General features: G+C 39.8%; 1 protein-coding gene across 2 annotated transcripts; it reads right to left on the bottom strand.

Moving 5' to 3' along the window:
- Positions 1-2,878: 2,878 nt before the first annotated feature.
- LOC101859705 lies at positions 2,879-19,054 on the bottom strand. 2 transcript variants are annotated; one of them, XM_005098437.3, is made up of 7 exons: positions 18,892-19,054; positions 15,889-16,181; positions 15,157-15,295; positions 12,894-13,137; positions 7,056-7,219; positions 6,436-6,615; positions 2,879-3,307 (listed from the first exon to the last, which is right to left on the bottom strand). In XM_005098437.3, the coding sequence occupies exons 1-7, from the start codon at positions 19,025-19,027 to the stop codon at positions 2,988-2,990; spliced, it is 1,476 nt and encodes a 491-aa protein (XP_005098494.1). In that variant the 5' UTR covers positions 19,028-19,054; the 3' UTR covers positions 2,879-2,987. The 2 variants fall into 2 exon arrangements, with proteins under 2 accessions (XP_005098494.1, XP_012938036.1); XM_013082582.2 differs by having other exon boundaries at positions 18,946-19,054.
- Positions 19,055-21,261: the final 2,207 nt, after the last annotated feature.

The raw sequence follows: 21,261 nt of genomic DNA, 5'->3' as shown, positions 1-21,261 counted from the left end.
CTCACATGACTCTGACTAGAGATACAAGTGAATTCTAGTGTCTTTTACACACTGGCCTACAGGTAATATGCGAGGAAGCACCTCGATACAAGCAGTGTGTGAATCACATTGTGTAGGGGCGAGCATGATGGGGCCATGTAACCTGATACCATCATTAACGATGAGTATGCGTGTTGTTACCCATCATATGCTCAGGGTAGTTTGATTCGAGACAATTAAGAAGAACAATTCCGGAGCAGCTTCCCAAATCAAAATGGAATGACAGGGCTTCTTAGATGACAGGAAAACAAAATGCAGAACACTTATAACTTTGTGGGAGGGATAGAGTGTCTAAATGCAAGACTTCCCTAAAAAGTGCCTGGCATAATTTGTCAGCTTAGACATTGCCATTGTCACAAGAAAAAAAGAGTGACACCATATTCTTTTTTTTTTCTGATCTCGAAAGTTGGGCTCAACAAAATTAAGGGTTTGTCTAGCAACAACCAGGATATATTGAAAATAAGATATAAATAAGATCATGACACTTTGCATACATAAAATGTAAAATAAGTAAATTGTAAATAAAGGGATGACTTAAATTCAGAACATGTGTAACAACAATAAAAATAATTCATCTACATTAACCATGCTCTTATCATACAAGACTTTAAGTTAAGTAAGAACAGTTTATTGCACTGAAATCAACAAGAAGGTTTATAAATGACAATCTTTTGAATGAAAAGTGTGTGAGTATTTGGAATGCCAACTGCAATGCGGCGACTTATACTGATACAGCAATGGAGTAGCTTTCCTCTGCCTCTACAAGCTATTTTCATTTAAAAATAAATAAATTTCAACCTACTTCTACTGACTAATGCGCTACAATCCTCTTTGACGAAATATATTTCAGGCCTCCAAAGAGAAAAAAAGGAGAGAGTGAGTCTACATTGTTTTCCAAATAACACAGAAATGAACAGAATACCCCTGATCTAAAGCATTTTAAAAAAATGGTCTTTTCGTCTTTTCTATTGACTATTCATAATCACATGAGCAAGAGAGTACACCCGACAGTGCGCTACGAATACCCTTCTGAGCACCAGATTCGCACCTCAGAATGGGGAGATGCTAATCTAGAAGTCAACTTAAGGATTTCAGATGCATGAGTCCTATAGGCTCCGGAAACTGGGGCTCAAGTTTAAAGGTAAATCAAATACAACATATCTCATTTTGCGATAAGCTTGAATCTAAAGGAGACAAATTGTCAAAAAAGCTTTATGCCAAGTTTGCGAGGCCTGCATAGGCAGCATTGTAGAAAGCTTGGAAAAAGTAACCTAAGTCACTACCTTTAAATACTCAAATAAAGATGTCATAACATTTTTGTCAGGACCTTCATCACATCAACACTAGAATAATACATTGTAAGTGTAAATATAGTCAAACGCCGTATTACTGCCTACCTTGGGATGAGCATGAAACAAATGCTACAGAGGGGCTGGCAATATAATGTGATAGCACTGATTGCCATCTTGACTGGTGGTAGAGGTTAGAGACAAATTGTGGCCATTCTTGACTCATCTAGGTCTGCCGTGTGCAGTTGCCATGCGAAGAGAAAAATGAGTAGCCAACAATTACAAGTATGGCTCCACCTGAGCTTTACTTTATGTAAATCTAAATTAACAGTTTCTGCCGGATCAGAAGCTAGGCTAGATTATGTGTCAAGGACTCAAGGACTCTGTAGAAGTACAATTTTTTAACCCGATACTTGTGTGTCCATGACCCACTTCAGACCGTAATGTAATATTGTGAGTCCACACAATATAAAAGCCTCATGGGCATCTGCCGGCCTTTTGGTCATCAGGCTGATATCTGGCAGGCCGAAATGAAGTTCCTTTTTAACAAAATTTTCGCTTAAGCCTACAAATAATACCATTTTCATAATCAGATCAAATCAGGAGCAAATCGGCGACGAATGGTAGAAATAAGCTGATCTTAGAGAGATGTGTATGGAAAGAGATTATACAGCTGCCACCCAACGAGTGCCATATATTGTATGTACCTCTGGCGCCTAATTTGCTAGTAGTATAGACAGGCAAATTTACATTAGTTTAATTGGAACTATATCATTATATATAACTCACATAGTTGGCCGATGGTGGTGTAAAGGCACAAATTACTATGTTTATAGGTGTTCCTTTTCGTACATTTCAAAACCTGGCAGTAAGTGTGCCTGGTAGTATAACGGGGGTGGAGGTGGGGTGTAAAATGAGGTTAGACTGTACTTCAGATAAGTTTATGAGATTCTCTGAGAATGTGTTGAGAGAAGAGCCTTGAACACATTGAATGAAAGCCTTTCCAAGCTGCACAGCACTCTTCAGCTTTGTAGTATTCTTACCATTCCACTTTGAGGTTCAAATGTCAAGACTGACAGATGTGCTGACAAAGTGGGGGGGTAAAATCTCCTTCACTTCTTCATGTCCAGATCTGCTTCTTTTGGCCATCTTTAGCGATACCAAAGATAGTACATAACAAGATGGGCCACTCAGCCAAAAAAGTGTCCGCAGGAAGTATGCTCTTTGCTTCAGATGGCGCTGCAGTCTGTTTTGAAGCTCTGTTTCGTTTTTCCAGAAGAAAAATAGGAATAGCACCTCCTTGCGTGCGCAGATCGACTGCTGTTCATCTGCAGTTCGGGTTTGTTCAGTGTGGAGTTTTAGTTTTTTAAAATTTTAATGACCTCTCGCCTTTCATTCTAAAGTCAAATTAAACGAAGAAAACAATCACCCTTTCCTCCGGAAGAGGTTTTTTGTCAGCGTAACCATTTTAAAAAAGCGTTCTTCCGAAATTTATTTTAAAAAACTTGCTAGTTTCACTTTGATTTTTTAAAGGTGCGGGTGCGCTTTTGTGAAGAGGGCGCCACCGAATTTTGAGGACACTTTTTTAATTGACTCAAAGAGAGAAGTGGCCCCTCTTGTTATGTAGACTCTTTGGCGATACTCCCACTTTCAGTAATTTCACATACTATCAGGAAACAATGAGTTGTATGCTGGAGGCAAATCTGAGTCATCATCCTGTCTATTGTGGTCAACAAATGGCCGACTCTCTTCAATGGGTGGAGGAGAAGGATATCCATTGGAGGCCGGCACGGCTGAGGAAGAAGGAGGATGACTGCGAGATGACCGGCCGTAAATCGTTGACCATGCTGGAGGTGGGGCAGACATGTCTGTGGTCTGGTAGCGAGCCTGGCCTTGACTGTTTGAGCTGATGCTTTGAGTTGGGTGAACAAAGACAGGAGCCCTGGTTTCACCTCTTGGATTACCCGTGGCCTGCGACTCTGAAGGATAATTATAAAAGTGAAAGAATAAATTTGTATTCTTCTCATAACACATCAGAAAGTCTGCGGGTCTATGGCTGATAAAGTTCATTTATTTTATTTTATTATAGTAGAGGGTTTTATGGTGCTCGCAACTGCATAAGGTCATATGAGGGCCAAGGGGTGGGTGTCAACAGAGAAGTCTTTACGGGGAATCAGACTTACTCTGCTCATCTCTCTAGCTTCAACTATCAAGGCACCCCGGAAATAGCAGGTCACATGAGTGTGACAAACATACAAAAGAAGTAGAGGAAAATGATAATAGTAAGGATAAGGAAAGAAAAAGCAGCAGTTCCCTGTTGTAGATCAGGCACAGTTATGAGCGTGACATGAATCAGCCCATTTACAATTCTACTGTGCTTTAACGAGAAATGTCCCCCCTTTGGGAATGGCCTAGAGACACTACAGTCAGTGGCACTGCCCTGGGGGGAGATAAAGTTCAAGACTGTACAGAGGTGTATGATAATTTAGATGGGAGCTCAGAGCTAAGGAAGCCTTCAGATTGATGTAGATCTTGATAAGCAGCACTGGTTGAAAATTTGACCAAGGTCTTAAAGGAAGTCCACAACAAGTAAAGTTCCTAAGTCTAGAAATGGTTGTCTGCAAACCTTTAAAAAGTGGAAAACCCTCAAGATACATCTGTGTTCTAAGGAGAAGTTGTTCATGTTATAGTTGGCTCCACTGATATTACTCATATTAATCTCGGTAATGGAAGGAATTCCGTTTTATAGCAGGCAAACAATAAATCCCCAAGTACAATCTACATTTATATGTATAGAAAAAAACATTTTTTTATAGCAGGCACTCTGGCAGAAATGTTCGTTTATATGGTCCAATCATTAACAATATCTAAAAAAAAAAAAAAAGGACAAGAGAAAAAGAAACAAAGCCAAACAAAGCAAAACAATATCCAATGTACAAGGCAATTTGCACTGACATGACCTACAGTACATGTAGGCTGCTTGTGTATGGTATGCCTACACACTTACTTCATGGCATTTCATTCCGCACACCCAGGGCAGAGAAGTGGAGGTGGCGACCAAAAAATTTTCTTTTCTAAAATTGTCTCCTTTCCCCTTCTTTCCTGCTCGCTGGCAATGTTCAGTCGTCTGCTTTCGTCTCCTCTTTCTGCCCCACCTCCTTTTCCCCCTCCTCTGGGCTCTTGACTTTTTCTGAAGCCTTTCTACTGCTACTACTTGGCTCCTTCTTACTGCTGTCTTTCAGCCACACCCCTGATCTTCTGGTAGGAAAGATCTATACCTAGCAGTCTCTGACAAGGGAGAAAAATCTTGGAGGGCCCGTGTGCAAGTTGCGCACGTTAAAGATCCCTTGGTGGCCTAAAATTGATCAGAGTAGGCTTCGGCCGCTACCCGGGCAAAATTAAAAATTTCCATCAAACTGAAAATATTAAGTGTGTCCCGCGCGCTCACATGACCTTTTGCAGTTGCGAGCGCTGTAAAACATTTTCCAAAAAACAAAACAAAAAAAAGTGGACGCACTTGTGGCCACACATTCTCCAGTGACCTCGCATGACCATGTCTAGCACAGCGTTGTCACTTTGTCTCCCCGCAGGGAAGCGAGATGTGAAACGGAAATTTCAGGAATGAACAGAAGGCAAGATGACTGAAAACCAGATCTGATCTCTTGGTCAGTACAAGTGGATCTATGAGAGCTTTTTCTACTTTGAATTTGTGTGTGAATGAGAATCACAAACAGTGCAGATTCAAATACAGATTTTAAAAACACACTAAAAAAACCCCAATAACAACAAAAACTCCAAACAACAAAACAACATAACAGACCTTGCGTCCCATAAAAGGTAGTACAGTGAAACCTCACTGTACTGCCCTGCATTGTACCGCCAGCCCCGCTTACCGCCAGATTTTGCCAATATTTGAAAAGAATCCCTCATATTTGTGTCTTTACACCGCCATCTGCCAATTGTCTCAGTTGTACGGTTCTTATTAAACAACTGTAAATTTACCCTGTTGTGTTGCCAGCAAACTGGCCAGCCAGAAGTACACAGTACACACAAGGCTACACATTGCGCACGACACATCCACTCAGCGGCTACCTGACAACCTTTCACACAGGTCTCTACCGAGCTAGGCAAAAGTCTAGATCAAATCCACCTTGTCTTGTAGATTTCAGGCAATAAGGATAGATCTACAGTGATGCAGTTTGTTGTGTAAAGTAGAAGAGTACAATTAAAATAAAACATGTATTTGTAATGCAGCATCAAATTTCGCTCCCCGCGTGAATCCGACTAAATTTGATGGGTTGATTATGAAATTTGAGAAAATGCTAATATTTTAGGCCTACGTCAATATAAAAAGAAAAAATTGGAAGTAGATTTTTAAGTCGCCTGGAGAGACTTAATAGGAACTTTGCCATCTCAGCCCCCCAGCAAAATATCAGTCTTCGGCAGATGTCAGCCCAATCTCACGCTCAAGTCTAGTGACAGATTGAAGTGAGATAACTTATTAATTCATCTAGTCATTGGTAAACAAGTTCCCTTGATGTAGGGCAGTCAGTGTCACATGTATTAAACAGAGGATCTGTAAACTTCTTTATACTGCCAGCCCTGCTGTATTGCTAACTTCATGCTCGTCCCAAGGTAAGCAGTATAACGGGGTTTGACTGTAGTTGACAGATCTTTTGCAAAAGATAACAGGATTACCGGGACAGACAAGATGTCTCTGTCATAGCCGAATTCTGACATAGACAGGGATCAAGAGTAAACAACTAATGATTGACTAATGGGAGACATTTTTCATGACATGGATACCTTCCAATGATGGAAAATTAATTGAAAAGCATCTTGTCCGTCCCGGAAGTCTTGTTATAGCCTGGGTCCATTGTAATTATTAAATGTGATAGGTAGTGCTAATTTGACAGCAGTGCTAGAAAAGTAAGCAGAGACTCTAAAAAAATAATAGCATAGAAAACTGCTTAAGAAGAAGGAGGACGTTTTGGCAGATTCCCCAATTCTCCCTTCTTTTCCTTGACAACATACTACGAGCGTATAATCATTTCGTACCATTGTCTTATTCTTCAAATTAAACATGACACACATAATGCATACACACCTGCAGCAGCTGCAGTACCAGTACCATTTGTGGACTCTGAAGCGTCTTTCCTCGTACAGCACCAACACATACAGCAACAACAGGGGAGGATAATGAATAGAATAGCCCCAGCAGCAGAAACCATCCTCCAATTATCATCTTCGCCTTCAGAGAAAGAGGTGGCCTCGGCTTCTAGGTTCTCTGAAGGAAAAAGCATTTTCAGAGCACAAAATGTCATTTCAACCAAATCTTCCTTTCACTGTGACAAAATGCTGAAAGTAGCTGAATACATCTTTAATACATTCGTAAAAATGATTCAAGGGAAATTATGGCCCCTGCGGTGGGGAATGGGGGATGGATGAGGTAACTGTAACTCCAAAACTTAATAAGAATGACATTCATTGTGGGGGGAATAAGAGAAGAGATTAGCAAAAATGAGGAGAGAAGAGAGAAGAAGAGAAAGAGACATAGAAAAGAAAGGAAAGGGGGTGGGGGTTACCTTGAATGACCTGTGACATGTTCATTGCTTAATATGGCATCAAACCCAAACTAGTTTTAACAAAATGAAATAAAGAGAAGAAAATTTATCACCTGCTACTACTTTATGCAAATTTTGCTATCGAATTCAGATTCACACTCACCTTTGAACTTATATGAAAACACAAAAGCATGCTGATAATTATGTGCAGCACATTCACTTGTTCTGGAACAGGCTGTCTGTATGAACACCTTGACCTTATTTGGTTTGCCCAGAAGGATGCAGTACTCTGAGTTCCTACTAGGTGTTTTGTCATATCCATACTTTCTAGAAAGACAAACAGAGACATATGTGATGTGAGAAACAATTGATTCTATAGTAATACATATCAAAGAACAACAGTCATACTTAATGCACATCTGGTAGTCAAGTTCATTTGAAATATTTGTACAAGCATTTATACTAACAAAGCCACCAGGATCACTATACTATAAAAATTATCTTTGTTACCATCCTTATCATAATTGTTATTACTACAATAAAACATAATCATAATGGAAAAGAAATCACTCAATATTTCTCTGTTAACGCTCTACGACATGTGACATGCATTCCTGAACAACAGAACTAAGCTATACCTGCACATATATACAGACAATCATAATACAGTCGAACCTGCCCTGACGGCCACCTCTATAAGAAGGCCACCTGTACAAACGGACACTTTCCATTCCCCCCCTTGCGTTTTTTCGATATAATTTAACTGTGTAAAACGGGCACCTGTCCAACGCGGCCGCGGTCACCATATTTCAACACACAATCCCTATCACACAAAGCAAAGACACCTGTCTTAGACGGCCACCGTAGTGACTCCATTACGCTTTGTCATAAATCAAGCATTGGCCCCTGGCGTTGTGGGCAAGCCGTCATAATCTAATCACCTGTTGTTGTTAGGTAGTCCCTCCAACTGATCATGTTGCGTAGGCCCCTCCCACTTTGACCAATAGGTAACAAAATTAATTTTCAGCTGCTGGGGAGGGAAGCGTGTGATCCCTCATAACCGATAAGCCCCGCCCAGAATCCATACACAAATTAACGCAAGTGAGATGAGTGGTCACTGTTTACCTAGTCTGTACCAAAGTAACAATGGACGTCAGCATGAACTTGTGACAGAGGCGTCGTTTGTTCTCCGAGTGGTAGTATGTGTGATTGTTTTACCATAGCACTTGATCCTCCTTGTCTGACACATTTCGTTTTATTGTCACCCGTGCACAAAAGCAGCAACAAAAGAAAAGAAAACCCAGCGAAAACATCAACAACAATGCAACTACCTTCGGTTGGGACCTCAGAAAGGGAGGGTTTGTTTTCTCAGAAAGGAATGGTTTGTTTTCTTCATCTTGATCAGTCCTGCCTAAGACGGCCACCTGTCTTATATGGCCGCTTTTCTTCTTTACAATGGGTGGCCGTCTTACACAGGTTCGACTGTAGTTATTGTTTCAGTGTGGACACATACAAGAGTGTGCGAGACTCTGGACTATGCTTGTATCTTTATGTCAATGTATATCTCTGTAAGTAACTGATCTATTATGCAACATTCTCTGCTGTGTACTTTTTCAGAGACCTTTGCACATGGCCATCAATATTTTTCTTTCTATTATTGTTTATTTCTCTCATTAGGATACTGTTTAGTTGCCCTCACTGGAATGTTACCTCAATCATTTATTTCAATACCGTAACCAGTTTCAATAATTGGTAATACATGGAGGTCAAAGTTGTTCAGTAGTCTCTGTCTGAATACATGGCGCTTGGGACGCCTCCTAAAAGGCGGAGCCCATTTAAGGATTCGTTCGGTTCAGTTTGGTTTGGTTTGTCAAGGCTTCAGTGCACACTACAAACAGATGCCTGCCTAAAACCAGTCGCCAGATGCATAGCCTTGAAAACAGACTAGTTTGTTTTTGAAGGTCATCATTGGTTTCTTTCCATTTGTGCCACAATGGTAGCTTTTTGCCTCCCTCCATTGAGGAAAATCTGGTTAGCCCCAATAACCAAACCAAACTGAACCAAAGAGATCCTGCCAAAGGGCACCGCTTATAAAGATGTGCTTTAACGCAGCCTGTGTTTATGTGAACCTGAGCAAAGAGGGAAGGGGACACAACCATCTCATTTAAATCGTCAAACCTATGGGCATATATGTATCACGATGCAAATCAAGCGCTCGTCAAATTTTAGGCATATAGAGTTAATGGTATCATCTTAAAGGTTATTCATTTGCCTTGCTTTAGTTAAAAAAAATATCCAGTTATCTTGACTAGAAGTTGAGATATTTGCGATTGAAGGAGATGAGGTTGCCTGGTTTCAGAAGCAAAATTAGCGAGAAAATGGCCGCCAAATTTTGGTGACTTCCAAAGCTTAAGAGTACTTGTTAACAGTAAATTAACATTTTTTCGGCCTTTAATCAACGTTTTTTCCATTAAATCCACACATAAAAGTGTTTTTGAAAGGACATACAAGGTGTTGAGCCCAAAAACCAAAAATTCGAAAAAAACCTCCGTCCACACTGGCCGAAAAATGACAATTTCTTAGATTTCCACGAGTGCCTGATTTCACGATGATGCCTCACACACACACACACACACACACATATATATATATATATATATATATATATATATATATATATATATATATATATATATATATATATATATATATTATTATATTGCCCCTGCTGCAAGCAATCCACTAAAGTCCTAATTTTGAGAATTTTCTATTTTCACACCCTCTCAAAGCTCTATAAAAAATGAACTTTTCGACATCACCAAAATGCAGTTTAACGCTATGGTCAAGGTTTACATTGTTCTTGCTTTTCATAATTCTTGATAGGAATGACACAAAAACTAGTTTTTTGTCCCTGATGTAAAAAGCACCCAAACAGACTTAAACTTAATTGAATAGCTTGCAGCAACCACCTCATTTAGCTTTCTATAGCATTCCCACATGTTGCGCACCATAGACCTGGGTCAGTAACCAATTAGAGACTTTCCCTCAGAGATACATTTTGAGTGACCAGTCAAAAGTCATGCACAGAAAGCAGTTTCACTAAATATTAAGTGATCAGATATTCATTTTATGAGGTATGATAATCTTACAGTGAGGGGTGCACCAACTACATTAGTTGAGAACAACAACATTTAAAGTTTCATGTAGGTCTACATTAATCTATCCTCAAGAGAAATGGTTGTATCTCTTCAATAAAAACACTCCCATGAGTCCAAAACAGAGAATCTTCATGATAGCTTTTCAACTCTGAGTGCAATTTGTGCTACTGCCCTGACAGTCTACAGCAAATCTTGCATTTTCGGATATGTAGAGAAAACTCTTGAAAGCATTTGCAGTCTTTCAAGCCATCAAAGTCTACAGTAAGAATTATCTTTCACAAATGTCCTGAAGTAGTTTCCATTTTGTCATGTCAAATTCAATTAACCAATTGCCATAGGTAATAACATCTGTTGGTTGACGATTTTGAGTTTTCAAAACGTAGGCATACGCATCTTTCATGACATCTTTAATTCTTTCCACATTACACAAATCTTCTGGGGGTTCTCCTGGTCTAGAGGTAAGGTGTTTGCCTCTCATTCAATAGGTCCCAAGCTCGAAATCTGATAGCGACGCTAAATTATTCTTTCCTGCTCTCTAACTCTAACCATGTTCTGTAGTTTTCTTTCATCTCCACTTTCTGCCCCTTCCTATGGGCTCCTGACTCTTTCTGCAGGTTTTCTACTCTTTACTCCTTGGCTCCTTCTCACATGTTTTTCATCCACACCTTCATCCTTATGATAGGTAAGATCTAACACCTAGCTTACTCGGACAAGGGCAAAAAACCTTGGAGGTCTCATGAGCGAATTGAGCATGTCAAAGACCCCCTGGTGGTCCTAAAATCGATCAAATAAGAGTAGGCTTCGGCCAGCACCCAGGCAAAATCCAAAATTCCTATCAAACTGAAAATATTTAATGTATCCCCCCGCGCTCATATGACCACATGCAGCTGCGAGCGCCGTAAAATATTAAAACAAGAACCCAAACAAACAAAAAAGCCCCCTCAGATCTCTTTTGGCAGAGATGAAGGCTGAATTAGTTTCAAAGTTTGAAATACAATTTTTAAAAATCAGTCAGAAGTCATAAAATGACAAATAATGTACAGTAGTCTCCGCCCAAAGGCACGCCATACAAAAGCATGCTCCGCACAAACGCACGCTTTCGTCATACGTTTTTTTACTATATAATTTAGATGTACAAACGCACGGTCACTCCCTCTAAACGCACGCTCCCATCCACGAAACACATCGACAGGCAAAGCTTGACAAGGGGAAATTTTCGCTTCAGCCTACACCGCTTGCATAAGACAAGCATAGAATTCCGGATACATGTATTTGGTGAGACTGCCCCTCACGCCAAACAAAGAGAGTAACGGGGGGACAGCGTTTTCACACCTAACTTTCCACAGAGACATTTGACATAGCTCTAGGACTGGTCGGTGAAATGTTGGTGGTTGGGGGACTGAAATATTTTTTGATTGGTCACTGGAAATGCATCTTTGAGAGAAGGTTTCTGACTGATGTTTGAGTGACTGAATGTATAATGTTTAGTTAGACCTAGGTCTATGATGCACAACACGCATGAATGTTGTAAAACACTACATAGGATTAAAGATTAGTCAAGTAAGCTTAATCAGCTGTGCTAGAAGAACTTATAATATACTTGTTTAACGAATCACTAGAGAAATGTTTCTGTACGTGTAGGGATCTATGATTCTGAAGTCGTCCATGAATTTACGGTCGGGGGTGGTTGCTTGGGAAGCCATGTGGCTGGGCCGTCGTCTCTATAATTATCACCAACAGTTTCCTCTTAGGCTATCTGTTCCCGACACACCCTCTGTGGCTGAGAAGGAACCAGCCAGTTTGGGGAGGTCTGGATGCAAGGATGGATCGAGCGGAGTGCCTGACTTGCCTTCTGACCGTGGACCTCTTAGTAAAGGCACAACGACCCAGGACGTGACGATCCAATGGCTTTCTCACTTGGTTGAAACCTCATGTAAGAGTAGACAACTATAGCCAGTAGCCATTGGTGGCGGGGAATGGGCAACGTGAACCCTACCGGAATTAAACGGTCACAGGGCAGTTAGGCCTTTCCAGCCTCATGAAAACCCTTGCACCACGTATCCTCAACGTGCATGGCCCCTTCTCAGGGTGGGCAGGCAGTCCACAGACACCCCAGTCCTCAATGCCATCTGTTCCTGACATTTTATGGAGCATATCAGAACATTGAGTCTGTCTTTCTAACCCCCCCCCCCCCCCACAACTCGACGCCCTTCACCGACAGTACGGGAATTTGTCACAAAACCGTCACATTATCGGCCAAAGTTCGACGCCCTTCACCGACAGTACGGGAATTTGTCACAAAACCGTCACATTATCGGCCAAAGTTACCTCCCTTTGCACAGGTTCATGTAAACGCACTCTCCGTAGAAACACATGCCGAGAAGCCCTCCCGAGCACCGTGGGTTTAGGCGGAGACTCCTATAATATACAATGCATTCGTTTGAACATCAAACACTCTCTTCTTCCTAATCCAAAAACACATCTGAAGAATCGGAATAATGACATGAATGACTGGCTTTTTTGCTGCCTGCCATCACTTACCCAACGCAATTTGAAATGAAACCCTCTGCCTTAATTGTGCATGCTAAGTGTTTTGAAAAACCATTTTGGTTAAATGAGCTAGCCAGATTAGTCAGCTGACAGCATGCCAGCGATTGCTATTTTAGTTGCTGGTAAAAAAGCTGTGAACAAAGATTCTGATTGGATTAAATGCTAATGCAAGTCTATGTGCATAACATGCATTCCATAAGTTTGCAAGCTGATTCTGCATTTAGAGCCTCTTTTCTGTTGATAACTTTAAGCTGGCGATTACAGCTAAAACACAAAAGACTGAAAATATTTACCTGCGGTTATTACCAGATTGATCATAAATCTGAAGAGTAGCCCCACCAGGCTGAAAGCTTGCATAGCGAAAACTGAAGCAAAAGTCCATACGTCGCCCAGAGTAAGACGAACTCAGAGTGGCATTGCAAAATACAGCAGGGGCATGGTCTTTTGTTCCATAGTAAGAAGAAATAGTACCACTGGCTCTGTGTACGTCAATATGTCTGGAACCTGAAGGACAGCTGTCATTGCTGCTCAAAGAAACTGGGTAGGAGGAAAAAAAAATTACAAGTTCATTACAGAAGAACAATCAATGGAGACAAAGTAAGAAAACATAATTTGTCTTTCTGTGAAAGAACTGCAGAATTCCTTCGGCAAAACTTAAAACACACAGCTTTGAAATCCACAAGTAACTAGTTACGGTGCCCATAACAATTCAATGGTACATCAAATCCATAGTGGAGAACAATTCCAAAGAGTGCACTAGCTCATAAATGATTTGAATGGTTCTTCCAGACTCCAGTGGCACATCTTCCACCCTCCTTTGTCACTTTCTAAACATTATAGAAATCATATACTGAATAGCCAGTTTGTCTAAGCCGAAAACATAAACAGAGGTGAAAAGAACATGCCTAAACAGAGATTCATTTGTAAAAGAACAAATTCCCTTGAATGACTCGAAATTCAAGTTATTCTCAACACTTCTTTAAAAAAATTGTGAACATGAATTTTAATTGACAAATATATACTGTACTGACATGTGTATTACCTGTTGAAATATATATTTGCAAAACAATTAAATTCATCAACAAATTATAACATTCTTAAACTTTGAAAGCATAAAAGAATTGCAGTTATGTTATATGCAAAAGACAACATTTTTTTTTGGTAAAAAATATTTGGAGAAATAAACACAACAGATTGAAACCAAAGTAAAGGGAATAACAAGACAGCTTTACATGTGTAGATCCTGCATGGAAACCATTGGCATCTTTTCGGTCTTCAATACAGCACAAAAACTTAGTTGGTGTAATCAGATATTTGAGAGCCTGAAATCAAACAATGCTCTGTGACAGCATAAACCATCACTAGACCTTGCAACTTCTTTCAAAGCGTAACACTCCAGAAAAAGACAAGCTTTGAAATTGAGCGGAAAAATAATTTCTTTAAAAATATGGATTCTCAGACAATGCTCAAAATCTTAGAAAAGGGTTTATAATGATAGGTGATCAGGCAACTTTAGGGAACAGCAGTTTTAACGCACTTAACCATACCCTGCACCTCCTGCTCCTACCTTAGACAAAGAACCAGCAGCCACTGCAGGATGGACATTGCAGATTTTTTAAGTTACAGAAACCACACTGTACACTAATTTTGGAATTTGTTTCGCCAGGACAGGACTTACAGTTTTGAAGTGATTGCTCGGGAAGAAGACGAAGCAATGAAATGTTAATGAAACAACGAAGTAGTGTCATCTGCTTTTATAATTAAGCATTAAAGTACAAGCCTACAGTCATCTACAGTAAACTTGTAGAAACTGTTCAATTCATTTCTGCCTGCTAACCATTTGCAATCACAAAGAAAGTATGAAGAAGAAATGAAGAATGTTTTTTGGTACATTGTATATCAGCATCTTATATAATGGCATTACTACTACTACTAATAGATAGCTTTTGTATAGCACAAACTGCCGATCAACAGCAAGTTCTATGCCTTTGCCTTTCACACTGTGTATTACAAACAGAAAAAAACAAAAGCAATTAGTGTAGAACAGATTCTGTTTTTAAAAAAATCCAATTGAACACAGTATTTTCTCATTTGCGTAAATCTAACAGCTGTGTAAGAAACTTCCGTATCATTTTTTAAAATCCGCCAATTAAAATTTAAAGAGACAGTATTTATAGTCATGCTAGGAAAAAAACCCAATAATCCAGTATCGAGTGAGCCGAACCCTGACTTCATTCAAATAAAATAAAAGAAGGCATCCAAACAAAAAAAAGCAACAAATGATGAGAATCGGCATCTGTGGTGCAATGGTTTGGCACTTCACTGCTCCATGCAGGGGACTGGAATTCCATTCCTGAATGGGCAGAACATTTTTATCGAGCATCTTGGTCTTTCTGTTGGAATGTTGTGTCCCTCTCAGCCCAGGTTGGCCCTGACAGGCAGGGCCTGAAGCCCGCCTTTGAGTGATGTAACTTGTGTTGATGGGACGTATAACATCTACATAAATTTTTTTTTCTAAAAAGACAAACCAACAATTGACGAGGAGGCAGAACTTACTGTGATGAGCTGATTTTGATTTCACAACACCATATCCCTTAACAGAGCAAAAATTGTAACCAGAGAATACAATGTTGAGGCCACTTCCATAGTCCAAGCATATTTCTCTTGAGTAAGATCGACGCGAACATCCTATTTCCTGAGATACAAAACAAAACAATTGACTTCAAATATGTAGACTACTAATCCAACTAAATTATCCACCATCTTCTTTCTTAATCATCACACCATAATTAATTGTTGTATGACTCAGGCCTTTTTCAACTGCACTTTTTTTTGGCTAAGCATGTCTGCGTTTCAAATAAACTGGTAATTCAGAATAGCAAAATCTCTAATATTTGTAATTGTATAATAATTTTAAAAATCAGAAGAAATTATCTGTCATAATTATATTACCTAAATACAATAAGTAGGCATGTCTCAAATGAACAAAGGCCTTTCTCATAGATATTGCAGCACATATTTATAAAAATAAGCAACAGAACAAGTAATGGACCTCAAAATTCATGGCCTGCAAAATATCTTTTAAAAAGGGTTCAGTTACATGCATAAAAAAAGCTTCAGAAGAAAAAGATCTTCCATTTCAGTTTTTTTTTTGAGTACATCGTATTGTGACCAGTATCTTTTTCAGAGAACTACAGGGCATTAAGAAAATGGAGTCCTTGTCTTGGAAAAAAAAGGAAAAGCAATCAACTGTCATTTCACAGTTAAACAAGCACTGGTTTATCTTACCTGGCGATTTAGATGATTAAGGGTGCCAGATGGTGTACGTTCTTCAAACGTTACTTTTTCCAGACAATCAGTAACCGTAAATGAGTGACTTTGGAAACAAATTTGCAACAACGCTTTTTCCATTTCATCAGCAATGGTGAAGCGAATCCTGCACTTCTTCAACAGTGTCAAGGGACAATCTAAAAAACCTTGACAACGTTCACAAACTTCTGAATAAAGATGAAGGTTGATTGATGTGTTATGGCTCAAGTTGATTGTCTTAGAGCACTGATCAGCTGAAGTCTCCACTCTAACTGTGGAGAGATAAGCATAAATATAAATATAAGACTTCGATCAGACTCAGAACATAAGAACAATATTTCATTATACATTTTCTAGGTTTGCATACCCATTTTTACCTATTCTTCTGTCATATTTTTCCCCATGCTACTCCTCTAACCATTTAGGCCTACTTGATTCTCTGTGTTCTTTTAAAGCCATTTTTAAAAAACAATTTTAAGCTCTTGCTAAAGCATTATCACTGCTGGGAATAAATAATTCAGGTCACTTAAAATGCAATTTGGTGGTGTTCCCTTTCAAACAAATTAGCTAACCATGCTTGGTAAGAAAATACGTTAAAACGTCGTGTGGGTTTGAATAACAATGTAAACCTGTTTATCTGTGTGAAAAAGTATTCCTTTGTCATGAACATCTCTGAAAGAAAACAGTCAGCTTGGGTTTAAAATCTCAACCACTAAAAGTCATTGACCATTTGATGGTGAGAAAAATAAAATAAGCTGGATCTATTTTCTACGATAAGAGTAATTAAATTAAAGAGCTATAAAGCTTTACTTTACTTTACTGATCCAGCAGCCATCTGGGTTCTAACCCTTCGACTTGTCGCTATGGCAAAGAATTTACAGGTTTTTATTAGCTGTGTTTTGTCGCTGTATAATGTATTTCTGATATCTGAGGAGGCAGATAGGTGGGTGCTACGCAGGTTGCAAAGTGCAGGACAGGAAAAGAGATGGTGTGATACTGTTTCATCCTGGCAGTCACACAAGGGACAGTCAGGTGAGGTATCCTTGTGAACCTATTTAGCTAGGAATTCAGTGGGATGTGTTGTGTCGCAGGCGAAAGATAGTGACGTTCTCTTCTACTCAGGGAATTTAGTGCATCTTTTGAGTTGGGAGCAGTCATATTATGTGCAAATACAGCTCTACCAGTTTTGCCCAATACTCATCCATTCAGCCACTGTTCCATGGTGTTGCATTTCATGATGTTCTTGACTGCCTGTTGTGATACTGAATTTCGAGGTTATGTTTGTGATAGCTATAAAGCTAAAAATTCAGGTAATGAAATGACTTTCAATTACACTTAGCATTCATATATGTATTCCAATTGGTTAAATACCAGTCTAGATTGGATCACAGTGTTCACTAATATTTCTAAAACAGTCGAACCTGCCCTGACGGCCACCTCTATAAGACGGTCACCTGTACAAGCGGCCACTTTCCATTTCCCCCCTTGCGTTTTTTCTATATATTTAACTGTAAAATGGGCACCTGTCCAACGCGGCCGCGGCCACCATATTTTAAGACACAACCCCTATCACACTAAGCAATAACACCTGTCTTAGATGGCCACCTTAGTGACTCCATTACGTTTTGTCATAAATTTGTGCATTGGCCCCTGGCGTTGTGGGCGAGTCGTCATAATCCAATCACCTGTCGTTGTTGTTAGGTAGACCCTCAAACCGATCATGTTGCGTAGGCCCCTCCCACTGTTGACCAATAGGTATCAATTTTCAGCTGCTAGTGAGGTAAGCGTGTGATCCCTCATAACCCATAAGTCCCGCCCAGAACTCATAAACAAATCGTAAGTGAGATGAGTGGTCACTGTTTACTCAGTCTGTAACAAAGTAACAATGGACGTCAACATGAACTTGTGACAGAAGCACTGCTCGTTCTCCGAGTGGTGGCGACCCATGTGTTAGTTTTAACATGGCACTCATTCTTCCTCGTCTGATACATTTTGTTTTATTGTCACCCTTCCCTTGTGCAAAATCAGCAACAAAATACAAAAACAGAATATAAACTAACAACAACAACAGAAACAACAACAACAATGCGACTAGATCTACTTTCGAATGGGACCACAGATGGGAATAGTTTGTTTTCTTCACCTTGATCAGTCCTGCCTAAGACGGCCACCTGTCTTATACGGCCACTTTTCTGCTCAACAATGGGTGGCCGTCTTACATATGTTTGACAGTACATATTGCACTCAAAGACTGATGTCAAAACAAAGGCCTACGTATCTATGTTATGAAACAAGTGATGTTGTTACACATCCAGCATCTAGTAGGCTTCTATCAACTTCTTTTGACTCTGCCCTCAGGCAGAAATCTATCTGGTGAGCTGCTTTCCCAGCAGCTAAAATAATAAGTTTGGTGATCTTGTTTATAGCACTATGCAACCCAAAGAGAAAATAGGTGTCATTATCAAAGCCATAGTTTCTTGGTGACCTACAAAATCATGGAATCACAGTTCAGTGGATTTAGTCTTCATCAAAGGTCCCATGGTCTCACCACTCTCTTCCTTAATTCATTCTATCCAAGTAAAAACATGCATCAGATCAGCATATCCAAAATATTACCAAAGTACTGCAAACATGGAGAGTATCTGTATAACTAATAAATTCACATACATAAATTAAAAGAATACCAAGAAACACCGAGTTTTTATGGCACTTGTAACACAAATAAGTCATATATGTGCCGAAGATTAGAGGAGTTACTGTGCTAGAGAGTAACATACAGTTAAAATGAGGAGAAATAAGGATGATGGATATTTGATAGAAAAGAAAGAGAAAACCACACCAGAACACCTGCCAACAACCCATGTAGAGAGACAGAAGATGTACAAACTAAGAAAATAGTTGTGACAGGACACAAGGAAATCATTTAAGATCAGGTATTTCTCTCTCAAACATGAAACAACCACTCTAACATTAATCTCTCACGGGAATGCCAATAGCTCCGTTGGTCACATGTAGGACTACTTGGGGTTGACCTACCATTCTGGAGAGTGCCAGTAGCATCTGATAGTAGAACCACAGCCAGTTGCAAAAAAAGACAGCACTGAATATGTCGTTTCATGTTGAACTTGAAAAACAAAGAGGAAAAAATTGTTAGAAATCCAGCAGCAATGAATACACATCATGTATGTTGGTGCCAGTAAACTTGACAGTCAACTGCCATGTTTCTGATCTCTGATCTACTTGATCGTCTACCACAGAACCAGTCTGACAAATGTTCCCTTTGACGCTCTACTTCTAGATATAGTCTCTTACTGCTACAATTCATAACCCTAACTGAAACCCTAAACCGTCACCAGAGTAGGGTTAAGGTTAGGTACTGTTTTAGTAATAGTAAATTAGTAGACCACCAAGTGAAACAATTGTCAGACCAGTTTTGTGGTGGATCATCAAGTAAAACAGAAACACTGCGGTCGATTGTCAAGTGGACTGGTACCTACATCTTTTCTTGCAAATTAGCACGTACAGTTGAACTCAAAACTGCCAAGACAGCCATCTGAATAAATGAACACTTTACATTCCCCCCCTCGCATTTTTTATGGCACGGCATAAAATGACAACTTGTTCAACATGGCCACAGACACTATATAAACCTGTGTAAGATGGTCACGCAAATCTCTCATTGCCCTATGCATTGCATAGTTATCGGCCCCTGATGCTATGGACGAGCTGTTATAATCCATTCACCTGTCATTATAGTTAGTCCTCCCAATGAATGAACTATGAACCCATCATGTTTACCCAATATAATAAGCAAATGGTAAAAAATTTTCAGCTGCTAGAAAGGGCGTTTGAACCCCCATAATCCAGTAGCCCTGCCCACAACTCTTAACTCTAACTACATGAATAAGTGAAATGAGCAGTCACTCTGTTTACTCAGTCAGTAACAATGGAAGTTAACATGAACTTGTGACAGAAATGTAGCTCGTTCGCAGAGTGGTGGTGACCTCTATGTGATTTACCATGGCATTCAGTCTTCCTTGCCTAACAGATTTCATTTTGTTTTACCATTGCACTTCACACTGTCTTCCTCACCTGATACGCTTTGTAGAATTTAACACTCACACCAGCCACAAAACCTCCCTTTCGAACCTCCTACCAAAGATTTAAAAAACATTGTAATGGGCCTTACGACAGTTAAGCCTGCAGCCACCTTTGATTGGGACCTCAGATAAATATTATATAGAAGCTTTATCAAAATGAATAAAGAAACATATTTACTAATTTCAAACAAGGGATGTCGGATAAAAATTTCTTAATGTTGGCTTTGATATATATATGTAAAATAACTTGCATTTTGTAAACTTGCCATCTCCACTCTTCTTAAAATTAAAAAAATAGCATGTCCAACAATGTGCCTCTTTTTAATCTGAAGCCAAACATTTTGTATCAAGAGAAGAGGCAATATGAAATTCATTGGACAGGAATATATATATTTATATCTATCTATCTATCTGTCTATCTATCTATCTATTTCTCTCTTTCTATCTCTATATATCTGTCTATATATCTATATATATATATATATATATTATACAGTTGAACCTGTGTAAGACGGAATCGCAAGGGACCAGAAAAAAATTCTGTCTTATACAGGGGAATTTAGGTGGAGATCGGGGGGGGGGGGGTAGTTCAAAGGCCCAGCTGGTGGGATCAAGGATCGCTTGTCCGATCGGCAAGCAGTGGTCAAAACTTTACACCTCTCAATTGCTATCCTGTCTGATAATGACCTGCATCAGTCTTACTTATCCAATTACCACCAGTGCTTGCCTTTCATAGGACCACTGTTTGACCTATTAAAAACAGAAAGGTTTGAACATCTCCTTTGCTTCCACCCTTAGCCCCACCCACCAATGCCACCCCTTACTGCCATCATTGTAACAACGATTCAAGGAACTCTTTTCTCGGCTGGCCGTACGATCAGGGCGGTAGGCATTGGTCAATCTAATTTCACACCTCTGGCTTCTGGGCCCAGGAAAGTTTCCGTAGGGGCTCGCTACTCGAGCACTCTTACGGGCAGTCGTGAGATTTCACACCCACACTCCACTGATCATCTGCATCACTCAGGGCTCACATGATGGGGTAACATCTACCCCCAAATTGTACCCCTACTCCTCTTTCTCGGCCAGCCGCATGACCATAGGCTAGCGTTAGTTTAGAGCCAGCGGAACCAAACTTGCGAGTTTTGTTTCAAATCAGGGCTGAGCGGGCAAAGCATTTTCCGTCTTATACAGCTGAAATCCTCGGAAGGGAGCGGATTTTTCTTTCCGTTTCCGCGTTGGACAGGTTTCCGTT

Source organism: Aplysia californica, unplaced genomic scaffold (genome assembly GCF_000002075.1).
Source record: "Aplysia californica isolate F4 #8 unplaced genomic scaffold, AplCal3.0 scaffold00182, whole genome shotgun sequence".
NCBI lineage: Eukaryota > Metazoa > Mollusca > Gastropoda > Aplysiida > Aplysiidae > Aplysia > Aplysia californica.
Note: the sequence above shows the minus strand (reverse complement) of the source record. Positions and strands in the feature narration are given on the sequence as shown.

Excerpts from the sequence above, each read along its gene's own strand:
- LOC101859705 (XM_005098437.3), bottom strand. The coding sequence starts at position 19,027 with ATGAAACGACATATTCAGTGCTGTCTTTTTTTGCAACTGGCTGTGGTT. Across the intron at positions 16,182-18,891 it reads ACGGAGCTATTGGCATTCCC|TTAGAGTGGAGACTTCAGCT; the intron begins GTGAGAGATTAA and ends ATCTCTCCACAG. Across the intron at positions 3,308-6,435 it reads TGGTACTGCAGCTGCTGCAG|AGTCGCAGGCCACGGGTAAT; the intron begins GTGTGTATGCAT and ends ATTATCCTTCAG.